The sequence below is a fragment of the Achroia grisella genome, unplaced genomic scaffold (assembly GCF_030625045.1).
Source record: "Achroia grisella isolate CSIRO2021 unplaced genomic scaffold, CSIRO_AGI_Agris_v1 utg402, whole genome shotgun sequence".
Classification (NCBI taxonomy): Eukaryota; Metazoa; Arthropoda; class Insecta; order Lepidoptera; family Pyralidae; genus Achroia; species Achroia grisella.
The window spans coordinates 5,023,012-5,037,370 of record NW_026712841.1 but is presented as its reverse complement, the minus strand read 5'-3'; the positions used below and the strand labels follow the sequence as shown (position 1 = coordinate 5,037,370).

The 14,359-nt window shown below is 33.5% G+C and overlaps 1 protein-coding gene across 3 annotated transcripts in view; it reads left to right on the top strand.

Moving 5' to 3' along the window:
• Positions 1-5,490: 5,490 nt before the first annotated feature.
• LOC131844205 (serine/threonine-protein phosphatase 2A regulatory subunit B'' subunit beta-like) overlaps positions 5,491-14,359 on the top strand; it is a 161,320-nt gene continuing 152,451 nt past the window's right edge. For all 3 annotated transcript variants that reach the window (XM_059193023.1, XM_059193026.1, XM_059193025.1), the window contains exon 1: positions 5,491-6,676. In XM_059193023.1, the coding sequence (XP_059049006.1) occupies positions 5,792-6,676 (885 nt within the window). In that variant the 5' untranslated portion in view covers positions 5,491-5,791. The remainder of the gene's footprint in view (positions 6,677-14,359) is intronic.

Genomic DNA, 14,359 nt, shown 5'->3' with positions numbered 1-14,359 from the left:
TTGTTCTTTCCACTAAACAAATTTTAAAATGAAAACCCGTCACGGTTTTTTCGCGCTCTGCTGTCACTTTTCAGATGTCATGATGTCCAAACGCAGATCATGGAAACTTAATATGATTGTAATAATAAACACATTACTCTGAGATATTCATAAAAGTAAATGATATAAAATAGTACAGATCAACACATTAGAAATTTACACTTAATATTAAACACTGTTAAGGATTAGTATTGTTCCCTTCATTTTAACCTGGCAACAATGTCATCGGAATTATAAAAAAAAAAACTTTATTAGTTTGACCGTAGGAAGTTATCGTTTGCCGTTTCGTATTTTTGTTGTTTTTAATCGTTTTGATTATTATTGGCGCAGAACTATGTTTATTGAAGAATAAATTAAGAATCGTGTTTATATTTATGTTGTGGATACTCCTGTTCATTTAATAACCAATTAGTAATACTAAATACATACCATATGCCGATCCAGTAAAAAGTACTGTTTATTCATTTAACAGTGGATAAGTAACTCAATTTTATTAGTGAGTTTGACGAGCCCCTAGTTCTGGGAAGACTTTTCAAAAACGGCTACTTCAATTGTGAAACGCAGGTTAGCGCTTTCAATAGTAATAAACATCTTGTAGGTATTTTTATTATTGATTTTCATGTCTGTAATTTTTCTTTCATGTAATTGATAACCAACATATGTTTACACCAGAACTTAGCGACTTTTATGTCACAGTTGTTCATTTTGTTTAGGTTTCTATCGTACAGGGCGATGGTCACAAAGGACACGACATACATGCTGAGCAGAGATGTATTTGATACCAAAAAAATATGAGACATGGTTTGCGATGTAGCATCACAGTCTCAAGCCTCCCGAGCAGTGGCCATTTCGTCTAATTAATATCGATATTTACCAATATACCAATTACGAACAGTTAATCAAGTTCTTTATGAAAAACAATGCTTGATCTATTATGAACCAAGACAATTGTAATTCTTCTAAACTCAGAAATTTTGAATTTGTTACGACAGTGTCTTTTTACCTTGGGTTTTACCTCATACTTTGTAACTTTTGTATACATATATAAACAATATATTTAGTCCATGTCACTCTGGAATAACTTTTATAACAGTGAAAGTATTTTTGAAATTGGTGCTGGACGGCTTTTTATTTTATACCACCATGGTTCAAACAAACAATTTTGTTCAAACAAATTTCTCTCGTGGAATAATAAGTTTCAGTCTTCTAACCTTTAAGACGCATAAAGAATAAAGGCATAAAGAAACCGGCAAATTGGTTCGCACACTGTATTAAATATTTATCTAAGCATGATATACCTTCAGGATATAAAACGCTATACATTAATGTGATAAGCTTAATATAATATAAAACGTATGTTATATAGGATTGTAGAAATAAGTTCGATGGTGGAGAGTTTTGGATGGATTCTAACTGTATGTTTCTAAGTAGTGCGCTTAGAAACATTATACTAGTTTTTCTAGAATTTTACATAATTATCTATGACTTTATCAAATGTATTTGTTTTAGAAACTTTACATATTATGCCACTATATGGAGAATGATATTTTTATCGACACCAGTTAAAATGATTGTATCAAAAATTTCCTTAATATATGATATTAACTACATTTAAGCTATAGAACTAATTGTCGTAGTCGTGTAATGATTACCATAATTCCGTTTCGGAACCAAATTTATTAAAAAAATAGTAGTTCAAAAAAAATGGTCTGCTAGACTGAAAGGAATGATTTGAATTAATTCAATCTGAACATTAAGTTTGAAATGCGATAGAAGTTTCTGTCATTAAAGTACTGTGAAACAATATTAAAGAATTACTATAACTTCAGGTGGACGAGGAGTGAGGCACCGGTACCCCCCCGATTTGATTTCATAGCTCTTTTCATCGAGGTCAACGGTCACCGCGCCCTGTAGGGTGAAGCATACTGACATTTTAGTTAATGTGTTACTTTTTACTTCCCTTGTTTTTACCCGTACCTTTGTTAGAAACGTCTTACGTCATAGAAAAAATATATTAGAAGTAAGGTGGTGTGCTAAACCGCTAGACCATCCCAAACCACCACCATCCCTACATTTATGAGATAATATATAGATCAGGGTGTTTTCTATATTTCTTGTATATTATATATTTAAATAGATATTTGGAATTTGTAATAAACCTATATGAATAAAGATATATATTTTGATTAATTGATCGAAATGTCTTTAAGTACTTCTATCAGTTGTGCAGAACCATAACACGAGCTCTGCTTAGCTGGGGACACAATAGAGCTGGGAATTGTCCAGGGTTATTATTATTATATACGATAACCAATTTTCAGGTCGTGATGGAGTTCGAATTTGGTTGTTGTAAGTATTGACTAGAATATAGGAAAAAACTAAAAATTATAAAAATTATATTAACCAAGCGGTAACCGGCGGCTGTATATATTTTATATATACAGCACTACAGACATCACGCCATCATGAGACACCCGTGATACCACTCGTCGTTGCCATTCCAGAAAACTAAGATGTCTTATTTCATTGGGGGTTTTGGGCTATTGTCAGATGCTAAGACTTGTAGCATTGCGAACTTTGAAAAAAGGCGAACATATAATAAAGTTTGCTACCTAGACAAGTGACAAGAATTGAAGGATATTTTTAGGAGCGATCGTTTTTAGCTCCTCAGATTAGAGTGTATACTTTCCAAAGGAGATATTCCGTTTATGCATGAGTGGACTACAACTACATAAGATGTGTAGTGGCATTTCCTTTTCTGTTTGGTAAACTCTGCAATGTCTTGCCCCTACACTATAAATTATTTTGTGGAGCAGAATGTATTTTAATATACTACGCGTATCTATAAAGTTTTGACTTTTCTTACTGCTAATGAAAATGATTGATTATACGGCGATTGATTCAGACTCAAATATAAGATAAATATAAATTAAAAATATAGAAATGAAAATACTATACATTGCTCTGAAAACTTTGACAGTCGGATATTCTCATTTTATTTCTTAAATTGTATGCTTTGATTGATTACAAATAAATAATAAATAATAAGAAAAATATTTGGTATTTTCAAAGAATAAAATGCTATGTATTCTATGATTCGTCAGAAATGGGAATGGGCACCTGCCTGCGCTCACCTTTTACTCTGGCGGGATACCAGTGAAGTATGATAAGATGAGCTTGAGGTCAGGTCCGTTAGTCTTTCGTGGCAAATTCACCAGGATTTATCACGATGGTTTCCAGGGGAACCGCGTGAACATGACCCTGACATGGTACATTGCTAGCAATGGAATATAGGGACATGTACAATGTTATATTTTATTGAATTAGATGTTATTCTGTCACATACATATTGCGACATGTATTTCTCCTAGTCTATTCCTAACAGTTAAAACTAGTCTTCCAATCTATATCTAAACTCTAGTCAATGCTTGATTTGATGATACCTCGTTCAGAGGTTAAACACTTGACGCGATATGAGTGTAGACTCACTAACGGTCTCAATTTTTATCGCCATTAGAGAAGGTCGTAACAGTAGTCATGTTTCTGTACTGATTATTTGTGGTCTCACATGTTAATTGTAGATGGATTAAACAAAATAATATTAATCCATTACGTTGATGAGATGATGATGATGAAGTTGTAAAATATTTGTTACTCTTGTAAGGACAAATAAGTTGCACAAATGAACAAACGGAATTTATTACTCGACGTGATTTTCATTGTACGTACGCTTTTATTGTACATAGAACTCCGTCTTGACTTTTGTTGACTTGTTTCTTTTTAACAATTTGGAGTTTAGCGGATAACCACGTAGGTAAGTTGGAAGGTTATCGAGCACATACTATATGACCTAATGTATCATGTATTTTATAGAGGGGTTATCAAGTTACATCGTGTAACGGGTAAGTGTATATTTTATCGAATATTAAGCAATTACATAGTTTTTTGTTTAATTGCACAGGCAATATTATTTTACGTATTTCTCGTTTCTTTCGATTTTTCTTAGTAATTGTAATTGTTTGTAGAATTTATTGGTTTAATTTAAATACATTATTGTTAAATTTAATTATACCGCTTATATTATTTAAAAAGTATTAAGTGAATCTAAATTTATTATAAAGTTAAGTTTTTTTTCTATTTAAGTATCTTTAAAAAATAGGTAGGTAAATAAAATTTCATAACGGAGCACTTATGAAATTTCATTTACCTATGGCATACTAGGTTACATTAAATACGGGTAGCGCCGCGGTATTCTACTAGTTTTTTTATAAAGTTGTATATTTGACGTTAAGTTTCTATGTTTACGTGTTATTGTTTCCGATATCTTTTTTCGGCTAGGACACGACAGAAGCGTACACCGCCAGTTGCCACCAGTTCGTCGAAAGTGTAAAAAAAAACAAAAAGTAGGGGAGGATGTAAATAAATATACGTGCGTGCTATTTGCGGCGTGAGGCGCGTGCGCGACGCGACGCCGGCCGTCGCAGAGACAGCCACAGATTAGGAAACGTACAGACTATCCTCATCAGCAGTGTGTTCCTATTTCAAATATTTAATTGGCTTCGAAAACAGTACTGTTCCTAATTCAAATATAAACGCTTTGATTTTTAAATTCACGCTCATTTTGTTAAGTTTAAAAATAAGTTTTTTTGAGTAACTAACTTTAAATATGAGAACAAGAACAAGAGATAAATTATACCATTTCGGCCACATGTATCGGTTGTTGTTTTATGTAATCAGATGTAAGGATAAATATAAAAAAATACATGCACACGTTTTTGCACTGCATTTATTGTGAAATGGTGACCAAAGGTTGCTAAATTGAATCAATATTATTTTATTATAATAAATTAACTGACAAATTCAAAGCGGGAATTTCGTAGTTATAGTTTTCAAGTTTGAAGTTGGTCACTTTTTGTAATACTAGTCGATTTTTTAATATCAAACTGCTTAATTCTTCAATTAGATTTTAAAAGAATAATGATATAAATTACTCAATATAAAGGTGTTAAGCTAGGCACCAGTAAAATTAAATAATGCTTACCTGTTCTGTTATCGTTTCGTACCGAATAAGCTTTGATTCTCTCTGTCCTGCCGCTTAATCTGCATTCCGCCCAAACCCAAATGTGTAGATTTATAATAACTTTTCCAAGTCACAATTGGATAGACACCACGAGAAATTGATTGATAGATTTTTGTAGCTTTCCTTGAAATGTAATATGAAATAACAAACATGTAATATCTTCATGAAACATACTATTTAGTTAGTAGTTGTATGACCATCTCCTATCGGAGTTTAAGATTAAATTGACAATTTGAATACAATTCAGGAGGTGAGGGTCAGGAGTTTGGAGTTGAGGAGGGCGGTTCACGGGGCCGGAGGCGGCGGCCGAGGCGCGGGCAGCGGGCCGCGGCGCCTCTCGCCGTCGCGCCGCGCCGCAGTCCGCCCGAGGTGCCGCCGTCGGCTCGTTGTCTATTCTCGCGTGCTATATCCCGCATCGAGACACGCGATCGCCGCCTTTGTTTATTGTCGTACGCGCGTTTCACTGCAGACCGCCGGCAGCTGTTCCCAGTGCTCGGATGTTGTGTTGTTAAATAAACCTAGTGGGTTTATTCTGTGCAGTTTCAGTTACCAGTGTGATTCAGCTAGTGCATTTGTGTAATCAGCTGTGTGTAGATGGGGCGTATGGTGTGCCCCTGAAGTGGCCGGTGCGGTGCGCGCGCCTCCGCAGAGCTCGAAAGCGGGCACTCCACCATGGCGGCCACGGCTCGCCGTGAGATAGATACCGGCGAGGAGGACATAGCCGCTATTGCCAAACAGATTTCCGATCATGCTGAAGCCATTTACCAGACATGGAAAGCGCGTGGTCTGGCGCCAACTGAAATTTTGTCGTGTAGGCCCGCACCAGGCATAAAGCTAGCAGAAAGTTTGCGTACAAAACCTAAACCGGAACCCAAACCAGAGATTAAGCAGCGGCCGGACTTTAGACGGGAGCATAGACCAGAATTGGTCCGTGAACAGCGGCCGGATGCCAAAAGAGAGCGCCCTGATACTCGACGTGAGCACCAACCAGAGCCAGAAGGAGAGACGATTGAGGTGATATTACCACCAGACTTAGTCCCTGAAAGAAACGGTACAGGTGGCACCGGCGCAGGAGTGCGTCGAGCAGACCCTGCAGCAATGCGCTTAGAGGTCGCTCGGGAGGAGGAAAGACTGTTGAGGGCACTGCGTACAGGCGGTGTCGTAGCCGAACGGTCGGCTGAGAGGCCTGACGTAGTTCCTCCGATATCGCTTGTGGACTATGCAAAAAGCCGGTATCAGGATAGATTGGATACGGGCGCGAGAAAGCCGATAGCCGGTGCAAGTGGTGAACGTCGTGCTTCCTTAGGGTCTCATGTTACGGAGGCTCGTTCCAAATTCGAGGCGCGGGCTCGTCGTGCATCCAGCGCGGGTGCCGCCGAGACCGCAGCCGGATCTGGCGTTACGCCTGTGCGCCCTTTTCTCACACGTGGATCTGTGGCCGAAAGGGTGCTTATGTTTGAAAAATGCCCTAGCGAAGCTACTTTGGAATTAGCTAAAAGAAAGTCACCAGCGGCTACGACCTGGCGAGGACCACACGATGTCATCAACAGAGCACAGGTATGTTCATGCAACTTAATTTATAATCTTCATGTAAACTTAATTTACAATCGCAAACAGTAATATGGGCTCTGAAAATAGTCCTTATAAATTAAAGCAATGACCAGCAAGCTAGAAACATGTCAACTGCATAAACTTGTAAATAAACAATGAATAATTATAGTATACTGTTTTGCATGATTCAGTATGTCACGCTTGACATCATCTTTATAAGCTATTACGTAAAAAAATAGAATAATAAATAGCTTTGAAAAATTTAAGAGACTCAATGATATGCAATTAGAGCCTGGAGTCTAAGGTCACAAGCAGGAATATTATATGCACCATATAAATACAGGAGAATAAGGATAAACTTGTTAAAATTGCCTATATTCCAAATGTATTCCCTAAATCAACAAAATTGTAAGATTACTGTCTGTTTTTAAAATATAAACATTATATAGTAACCAATATTAAATAAATAGGTATAAAATATGATATAGGTACTTAAAATAAAGTGAGATTTACCCATTCCCATACGGAATGAGTCCAATGAACCAATTAGTTGGGTCTTATTCAATCATGCAGCTTCGTATCTCATCTATGTATGTAGTTGGGTATATGATGTACGTTGTGTGCTCGGGTCATTGCATTTTTGACAAAATGCCAATGTAATGTGCGATATTCTCACCCTACTGTGTATGAAACTACATAGGTACGATCTAGACTTCATAATAGATATCTATAGGGCCTTGTGAAGTATGTTTGTACATCATCACTTCGATATTTTTAGTTCTATTTTATTTTTCAACTTTGTAATCATATTTTATTGTACGATAAATAGTATTAGATACTTGTTTACGGTTTGTTACTTATAAAATCGCACGTTTTATTTTACTTAGTAGTCTGTATTTTGTCATAGTTCAAGTTCGCGTTTCGTTACTGCATTCTTCACTTTGGTCACGAGGTCAGCCTGCGGTTTCGATGTTGTCGGCCAGTACTTTATTTTTATATTTAATTTTAGAACAAATGGCAAAAAATGTCTTATTTATTCTTTTTTTGCGCATTAGGCCATATATAATTAATTAAAAACTGTTTTCATACCAGCATTCATCAACTACCAAAAGAAATCTTTTTATATATGTATATATATAAAAGGAGTTCAGAAAAGACAAAGATTTGCGTACAAAACCTATATCATCATATACGATCTAAAAATATCTGGACGACTTTGTAATAATAATCATACGCTATTGTGGTTTCCTTTGCTTTTCATTATGAAGTTTTTATCCATAAAATTAAAAACATATTTATCTATTAGTTTTTTAATTTGAAATTGTGGCAAAGGCGAATATAATTTATCAATTCAAATTTATCTTATCTACAGATTAAATATTAGCGGTCGATTTTCAAAATATTGTTCCTAGCTAGCTATGTTAATTAAATACAGACTTCAGACGCAAAACCTCTGATATAATTGTATAAATCTTTAGTATCACTCGCAGTAAACGCGGGTAAATGGGATCAGAATATGTCTACACAGAAATGAAACCATTTATCCATCTGCCTATGACGTTTTACCTTCCAAACGGATGAACGGATTATTTCAAGATATTTTCTTTTGTTCTTGAGTAATCTGTAACAAGTACTTCTCAAAAAGTCTGTTGTTTTGTTTACATGTGCCCCGGTTTTCATGTCCTCATTATTCTACAAATTGTTATACTTATTAGCAAATAATATAACATTCCTCATTTCTGTTATTATTTATCAACCAACATTTTAATTTATAATAGGTGTGTAGTGTTAAACTTTGCAATACATATACAATATCAGAATATACAAAAAATTAATATATACGTATATATATATATATATATATATATATATATATATATATAATCATGAAACGTATTTCAACGTAATGAAAACATTTCAAACGACTATAATATTATATTGAAGTACCGTGACGTTGTAACATTAAAAGTTTTTTTCTAAACCACTGCTAAAACAAACATTTAACGTTAACTATATCTTATCACACTACGTTATTGAAAATCGCACCCAAATCGGTCAAGCCATGCCACTGCGAGTAGCCCACATAAATGCACCGTTAAACAAACAAAAATTCAATCATTATTGCGTTCATAAACTTCCCCAATACTAATAGTTTTTCTTGTATCTCCCATGTACAGACAGCGACTGATGAATGAGATTGATGACTTTTATGTTTTATGAGTACATTATGTTTGTTATTACAATGATAAAAAAAATTGTGACGACAAACATCTACAATGATAATGATTGAATTATTAAAGTCTGTAATATTAAAAAAAATATTGTGATAAAAACATACTTTATTTTAATTTAAAATAAAGGATAATCATGTTTTTATCACGTAAGTATAAGTGTCAGAATTGCGAAAACCAAAATAATTTGACAATAAAGGATTGTCGATGAACTAATTTTAGTATTGGGTATTTTTAGTTGGTTTAACCCCAGTGGGTTATTTTAAATAAGCTTTTTGCTTTGTTATTTAGAATTAAGAGTAAGTTATATTTAGTCTTGGAAAAACCTTGGAGATCTGTATTAAAGATTTTAACCTGTTTTAAACCTTAGTTTAGGTTCATAAGGACTACTATCGTATTTTAAACATTTCAATTACATTCAAAATGTTCTATACTTGCTTGCGAATTCTAATCTAGGTATTAGTGCAGTGATTCTCAACTGTACAGAGACATTTGTGTGCCACATAATTTTAAAAGTGTGGCGCCATATTTTTGATAGACTCGTAATTAATCCCTTAATAAACGTACTACTGTACTTATTACTTACAGTAAATAAATAACCCTTAACACACCGCCATCTAGTCCCACTGTAAGCAGAGCTTGTGTTATGTTATGTATGATATAAATATTAATTGTTAGATATTTTTTATAAATACATACATTTTATACATAAACAACACCCAGACCTGTAAAGGTCTGGGTGTTTTCATGCGTTCCGTGCGAGGAATAGAATCCACGACCATCGGAAGTAAGGCGGTGCACTGAACACCTAGACCACCGGGGTTGTCACAATACAAGATTTTTTAATTTAGCTATTGTAAAATATGGAATGAGTCATTTACGAAATGTATACTCTTTAAACAGAGTCCACGTGTGTATTTTTAATTTATTATATGTAAATTTATGTATATGCATGTTCAATTCATTATAAATAAATACTTCTTCGTAAGTTTGGCAACATTTTGGTTGGTTGAATTTACTGGTAAGCTTTTGCTTTGATCTTAATAATGAACAACGACACACATTTCCATGTAACAGTATATTTTACGCGTATGGAATCACAAATGATTAGTATGTAGGGTACTGTGCTAGAATTCCTGTCACGAACTGACCAGGTGCAAATGTTGTAGGTACTAAATAATTGGGTACTTGTATCCCGCGGTTTTGGAATAAATCAGGATGAAAAATAGATAAACGTTAATTTACTTATTCTTTATATATTATTTCTAAACAATATTATTTCTAAAAAAGGCGAGCTGGCATTGTTAATCTAAACAAAACAAAAATTAATTTTTACGTAAATTACTAAATAAATAGACATAGTTACCTAATAGGATGTGGTCCTCTTGACTATATCTCTTTCTTTCTTGGGTGATTGAGTTACCTTGCTTTCGAAGACACATGGTTGCCTAGTTCGAAGCCAGTGGTTGACATCGATTATAACAGGCATCTTTTTGTGAATAACAATAATATTGTTAGGATTTTATTTGTGAATGTAAGGTATACTATATATTTCGTTTAAACTCTAAATAAACACAGGATAAACTCATTTTATGTTATCACGAAATTTTCTAATTTTATTCTTTGCACATTTTATTATTTATGTCGATGACTTTAAGGTATTAGTAGAAATTAAAACGTTACAGTATTAAGTATACTTTGGATATTATTTGTCCGTTTTTCGACAATATTTTTTAGTATTTACCTATGAGTAATGTACATACACACCTGGCATGAGTTGTACCACATCACATATGAAATGACGTCATTTCCGTGCTCATATATAGGCGACGGTAACCATTTACCATCAGGTCAACCGTCTACTTGTTTGCCAGTCCAGGGACATAAAAAATATATTTATATTATTGATTGGGTATTTAGTCTAGATATAAGTCTATAGAGTATAAGAGTTGACACCTATCCTAATGAGATCAAAAACAATATTGAATGCAACAACTTGTTCAGATAGGGTTTTTACAATTGTATATAAAAGTTATATTTTCCTAAATAAGATGGGCTTGCATATGCAGACAGAACCATCAAATCTAATATGCCAATCCGTATTATTATTACAATTAAATTTACTTTTCTGCATCTAAATATATCTAATTCTAAAAATATTTAGGTGGACAAGAAGGGAATCCCCATCTAACTGAAACTAATGCCTATAAAAAATAAATGCAAACAATTGCGTGCAAATATGTCGTCCTAAAAGAATGGTTACACAGATTCATATATCGAAACGTTATTTTGTTCTAAGTGACGGAAGTCCAACCAACCCGCATCATATTACCGACTAACGTGTAATTGCCTTGTGTTTATAAAAAAAAGTTGTTTATAATAATTTCCACCATGTACGTATAAATAGCACAGATTATCTAAACTCTGATTGTAGATATTTGTTGGGAGTTATGTAAGAAGGTAATTTACTTTAGTCAAAAATAATCTCTAAGCCCATTGTTTATCTTCCGGCAGTTACTGACTCTGTACGCAATTTGAATATGTTTCCAAACCATACATTACCATACATCACCGATTTATGTTCCGGAAGTTGAGAAGATAGTTTTTAGCATTTTCTACTATTTAACAGTGCGTTATACACTAATTTCAAAAGCGGTTTAATTAATTTTAATGCCATTTTCACTAACATATAGCAGCAAGCTTTCCGTAATATTTAGTGTTTGTTCCATTGTAATCAGTTTACAAACAAAAAAGCCGTAACCTTCTGTTATCCACGACTTTGTTTATCGCAAACTTTTACCTCTCCCCTTTTTATTTCACCTCCTTCCAAACGTCAATCTAAGTCAAATTTCTTTAAGATCCTGTTCAGTCGTTTGATCGTGAAATGGTAACAGACTAGGTACTTCTGCATTCATAGTATAAGTGCGTGTTGTATTTGGAATACATTATGCTGAATACTATGCATACAAAGCCGCGGTCAAAGGTTCTGTACAATAAATTCGAATGTTGGAGATTGTTCACCTCGCCGAACGTATCTAACTACTACGGCACAGAAAAAAATAGTGTTCCAAATTTAAACCCGTCGGAACGGCGGGAACGACTTGGCTAACGCCCAGCGGCATCCGATTATAGCCGGCAAAACCCGAATGCACCCGATCCAAGCCGAAGCTAACGTAGAAAGTTTAATGAATATCACTTTCTAAGGAAAATAGGCAATTTATTTTCAAGTGTGACACATAAATGCTTCATTATACGTTCGCATCCCATTGGAACGACCAAGTTAACTGACTATTGTAATTCCGAAGAATCTATTTTGACATATATGTCCTTATTAGTAAAGTATTTATTTGCTTCACACCTAAATATCTTTATCATTGAAAATGTTCAAAGTTCGTGATTTAATTTACTTTTAAGTTCTGTCATAACTTAAAACTTACAACGTTAATCATATAGGTTAACCAAAGACTACATATTTTCCACTTTGCTATTCCGTTTTATTGGATACTATCGCTGGTTTTTGGCTTGGCCTTTACGACCTATAGGTAACTATGTACTGTGTTAGTAGACACGACGACTATGGTACGTCTCTCAAGCATACCCTGTGTTTATATGAGCACAATATCTAAAACTATAGACTCTGGATCTCAAAAAATCTAAGGCACTATAACAACATATACATGCTTTTACGTCATTTTTAATAGTCTTATATATACAAGTAGTCGAATTGTAAAGAAACTAGATCACAGGAAATGATCGACGGAAGTGATTGTTCACTATTATACCAGATTCTTATATCTACGAAATTGCGTGTCAAAGACCGTTTTTGCAGTCATTGCTATTAATTGGTACGTGAAATTTTATATAATACTTAGATACCAACTATGGCATTATAAATAGAATATATCTTATAGTAATTGACTAGTGTCTTATTTGTTACATTAGTACTAGTGACTTCGTATACTGAGGTACCTTTATATTTGTAACGTCATTTATTGACCATATTTTAAATTTAAAGTTAAAATAAATATATTAAATAGTATGTGGCTAATTCAATAGTAATCACAGAAATAATTATATATACTATTTTTGTGATTACTATTAAAAAATATATACAGTACTGACTGATGTACAGCTCTCGCTAGTTCGGGAGTCGGACTGCATTACACTGTACACTGATGAAAGTTTACAAATAAATAAATATTATTATTATTAGTTAATATTTTTGACATTTCTTAATTGCAGTAGCTAACCCAACTGGACGGTAAAGATAGTGATAAAAAAATTATATACATAAGCGGTCTGAAAATGTCTATATATTTATAATCGTTAAATGATTTATGAATTTGAATTGTATTTAACTTTTGAGGGGTATTTTCTTACTTCTGTATTATGACGATATTTGATAACATTTTCTGATTTTGATGAAGATTTTATCCTAATTCCTGTAACATTTTTTATGTTAAACCTCTATATATATATATACAAAAGGACAGTTTTCTCCTCATTACGATTTTACATATACGAGTATGTAAAGATAAAAATAATAAAGATGTGTAAATACTTTAAACTGATTACATTTTTTAAATTCGTGTCGCGAGTATGACTAAACTATAGTATAATAGAATTTCCACACTTCCACACATTGTAAATTCAAAAATATATATATATATATATTTAGTTTATATATAATTCTAAAAAGATAAGAGTGCAATGTTAATCTATCAATTCAAGATATACCTATTAATCACAACAACCAAAGTTTGTACCAAGGAATTACTTAATAAAATGGCTGTATCTTCAAGAAAATACCTCGTAAATACATCAACATTGTATATTTCTCCCCATTACATCCTAATTAACTGAAATTCAAGACTTCAAATATTATACTAGACTACATTGGATAGAGATCGGTTTTGAGTAAACATTGCTTGTGAAATATCATAAAAATTACGTGTTTCGGGTTTTTCACATTTCTCATTTTGTAAACTGAGTTAATACCATTCATACAGTAGATAGTCTATGAAAATATTTAGATATATTTTTTTCTTTGTATGAAAAATACGTAGATAAATGCATATACTTATAGATGTTACTTAAATATGTACGAATACTCGAAGATAGATACATTTGTAAAGGTTCAGTATCTATTTCATATATTTTAATATGTGTTATGCGCTTGCGGTTTAATAATGTACTCGTACAAAACTAAAACTATAGGAGCGGTATTTTTATGACATAAACAGACTAATCCACAAGAAACCGCGTAACCGCATACATTTTAGTGGGTTCAAAATCTGTGCAGTAAAACTGAGAGACAGACAGATTAGACCACATATATATGGATACCTATACATATATACCTATCTATATCATGAATGTCCGTACCGCTTGCAAGCTGTCTGTCCGCAGCCTGTCAAACTAATAAAAAAACAAATATCAGATACTTGTTAATTAAAAA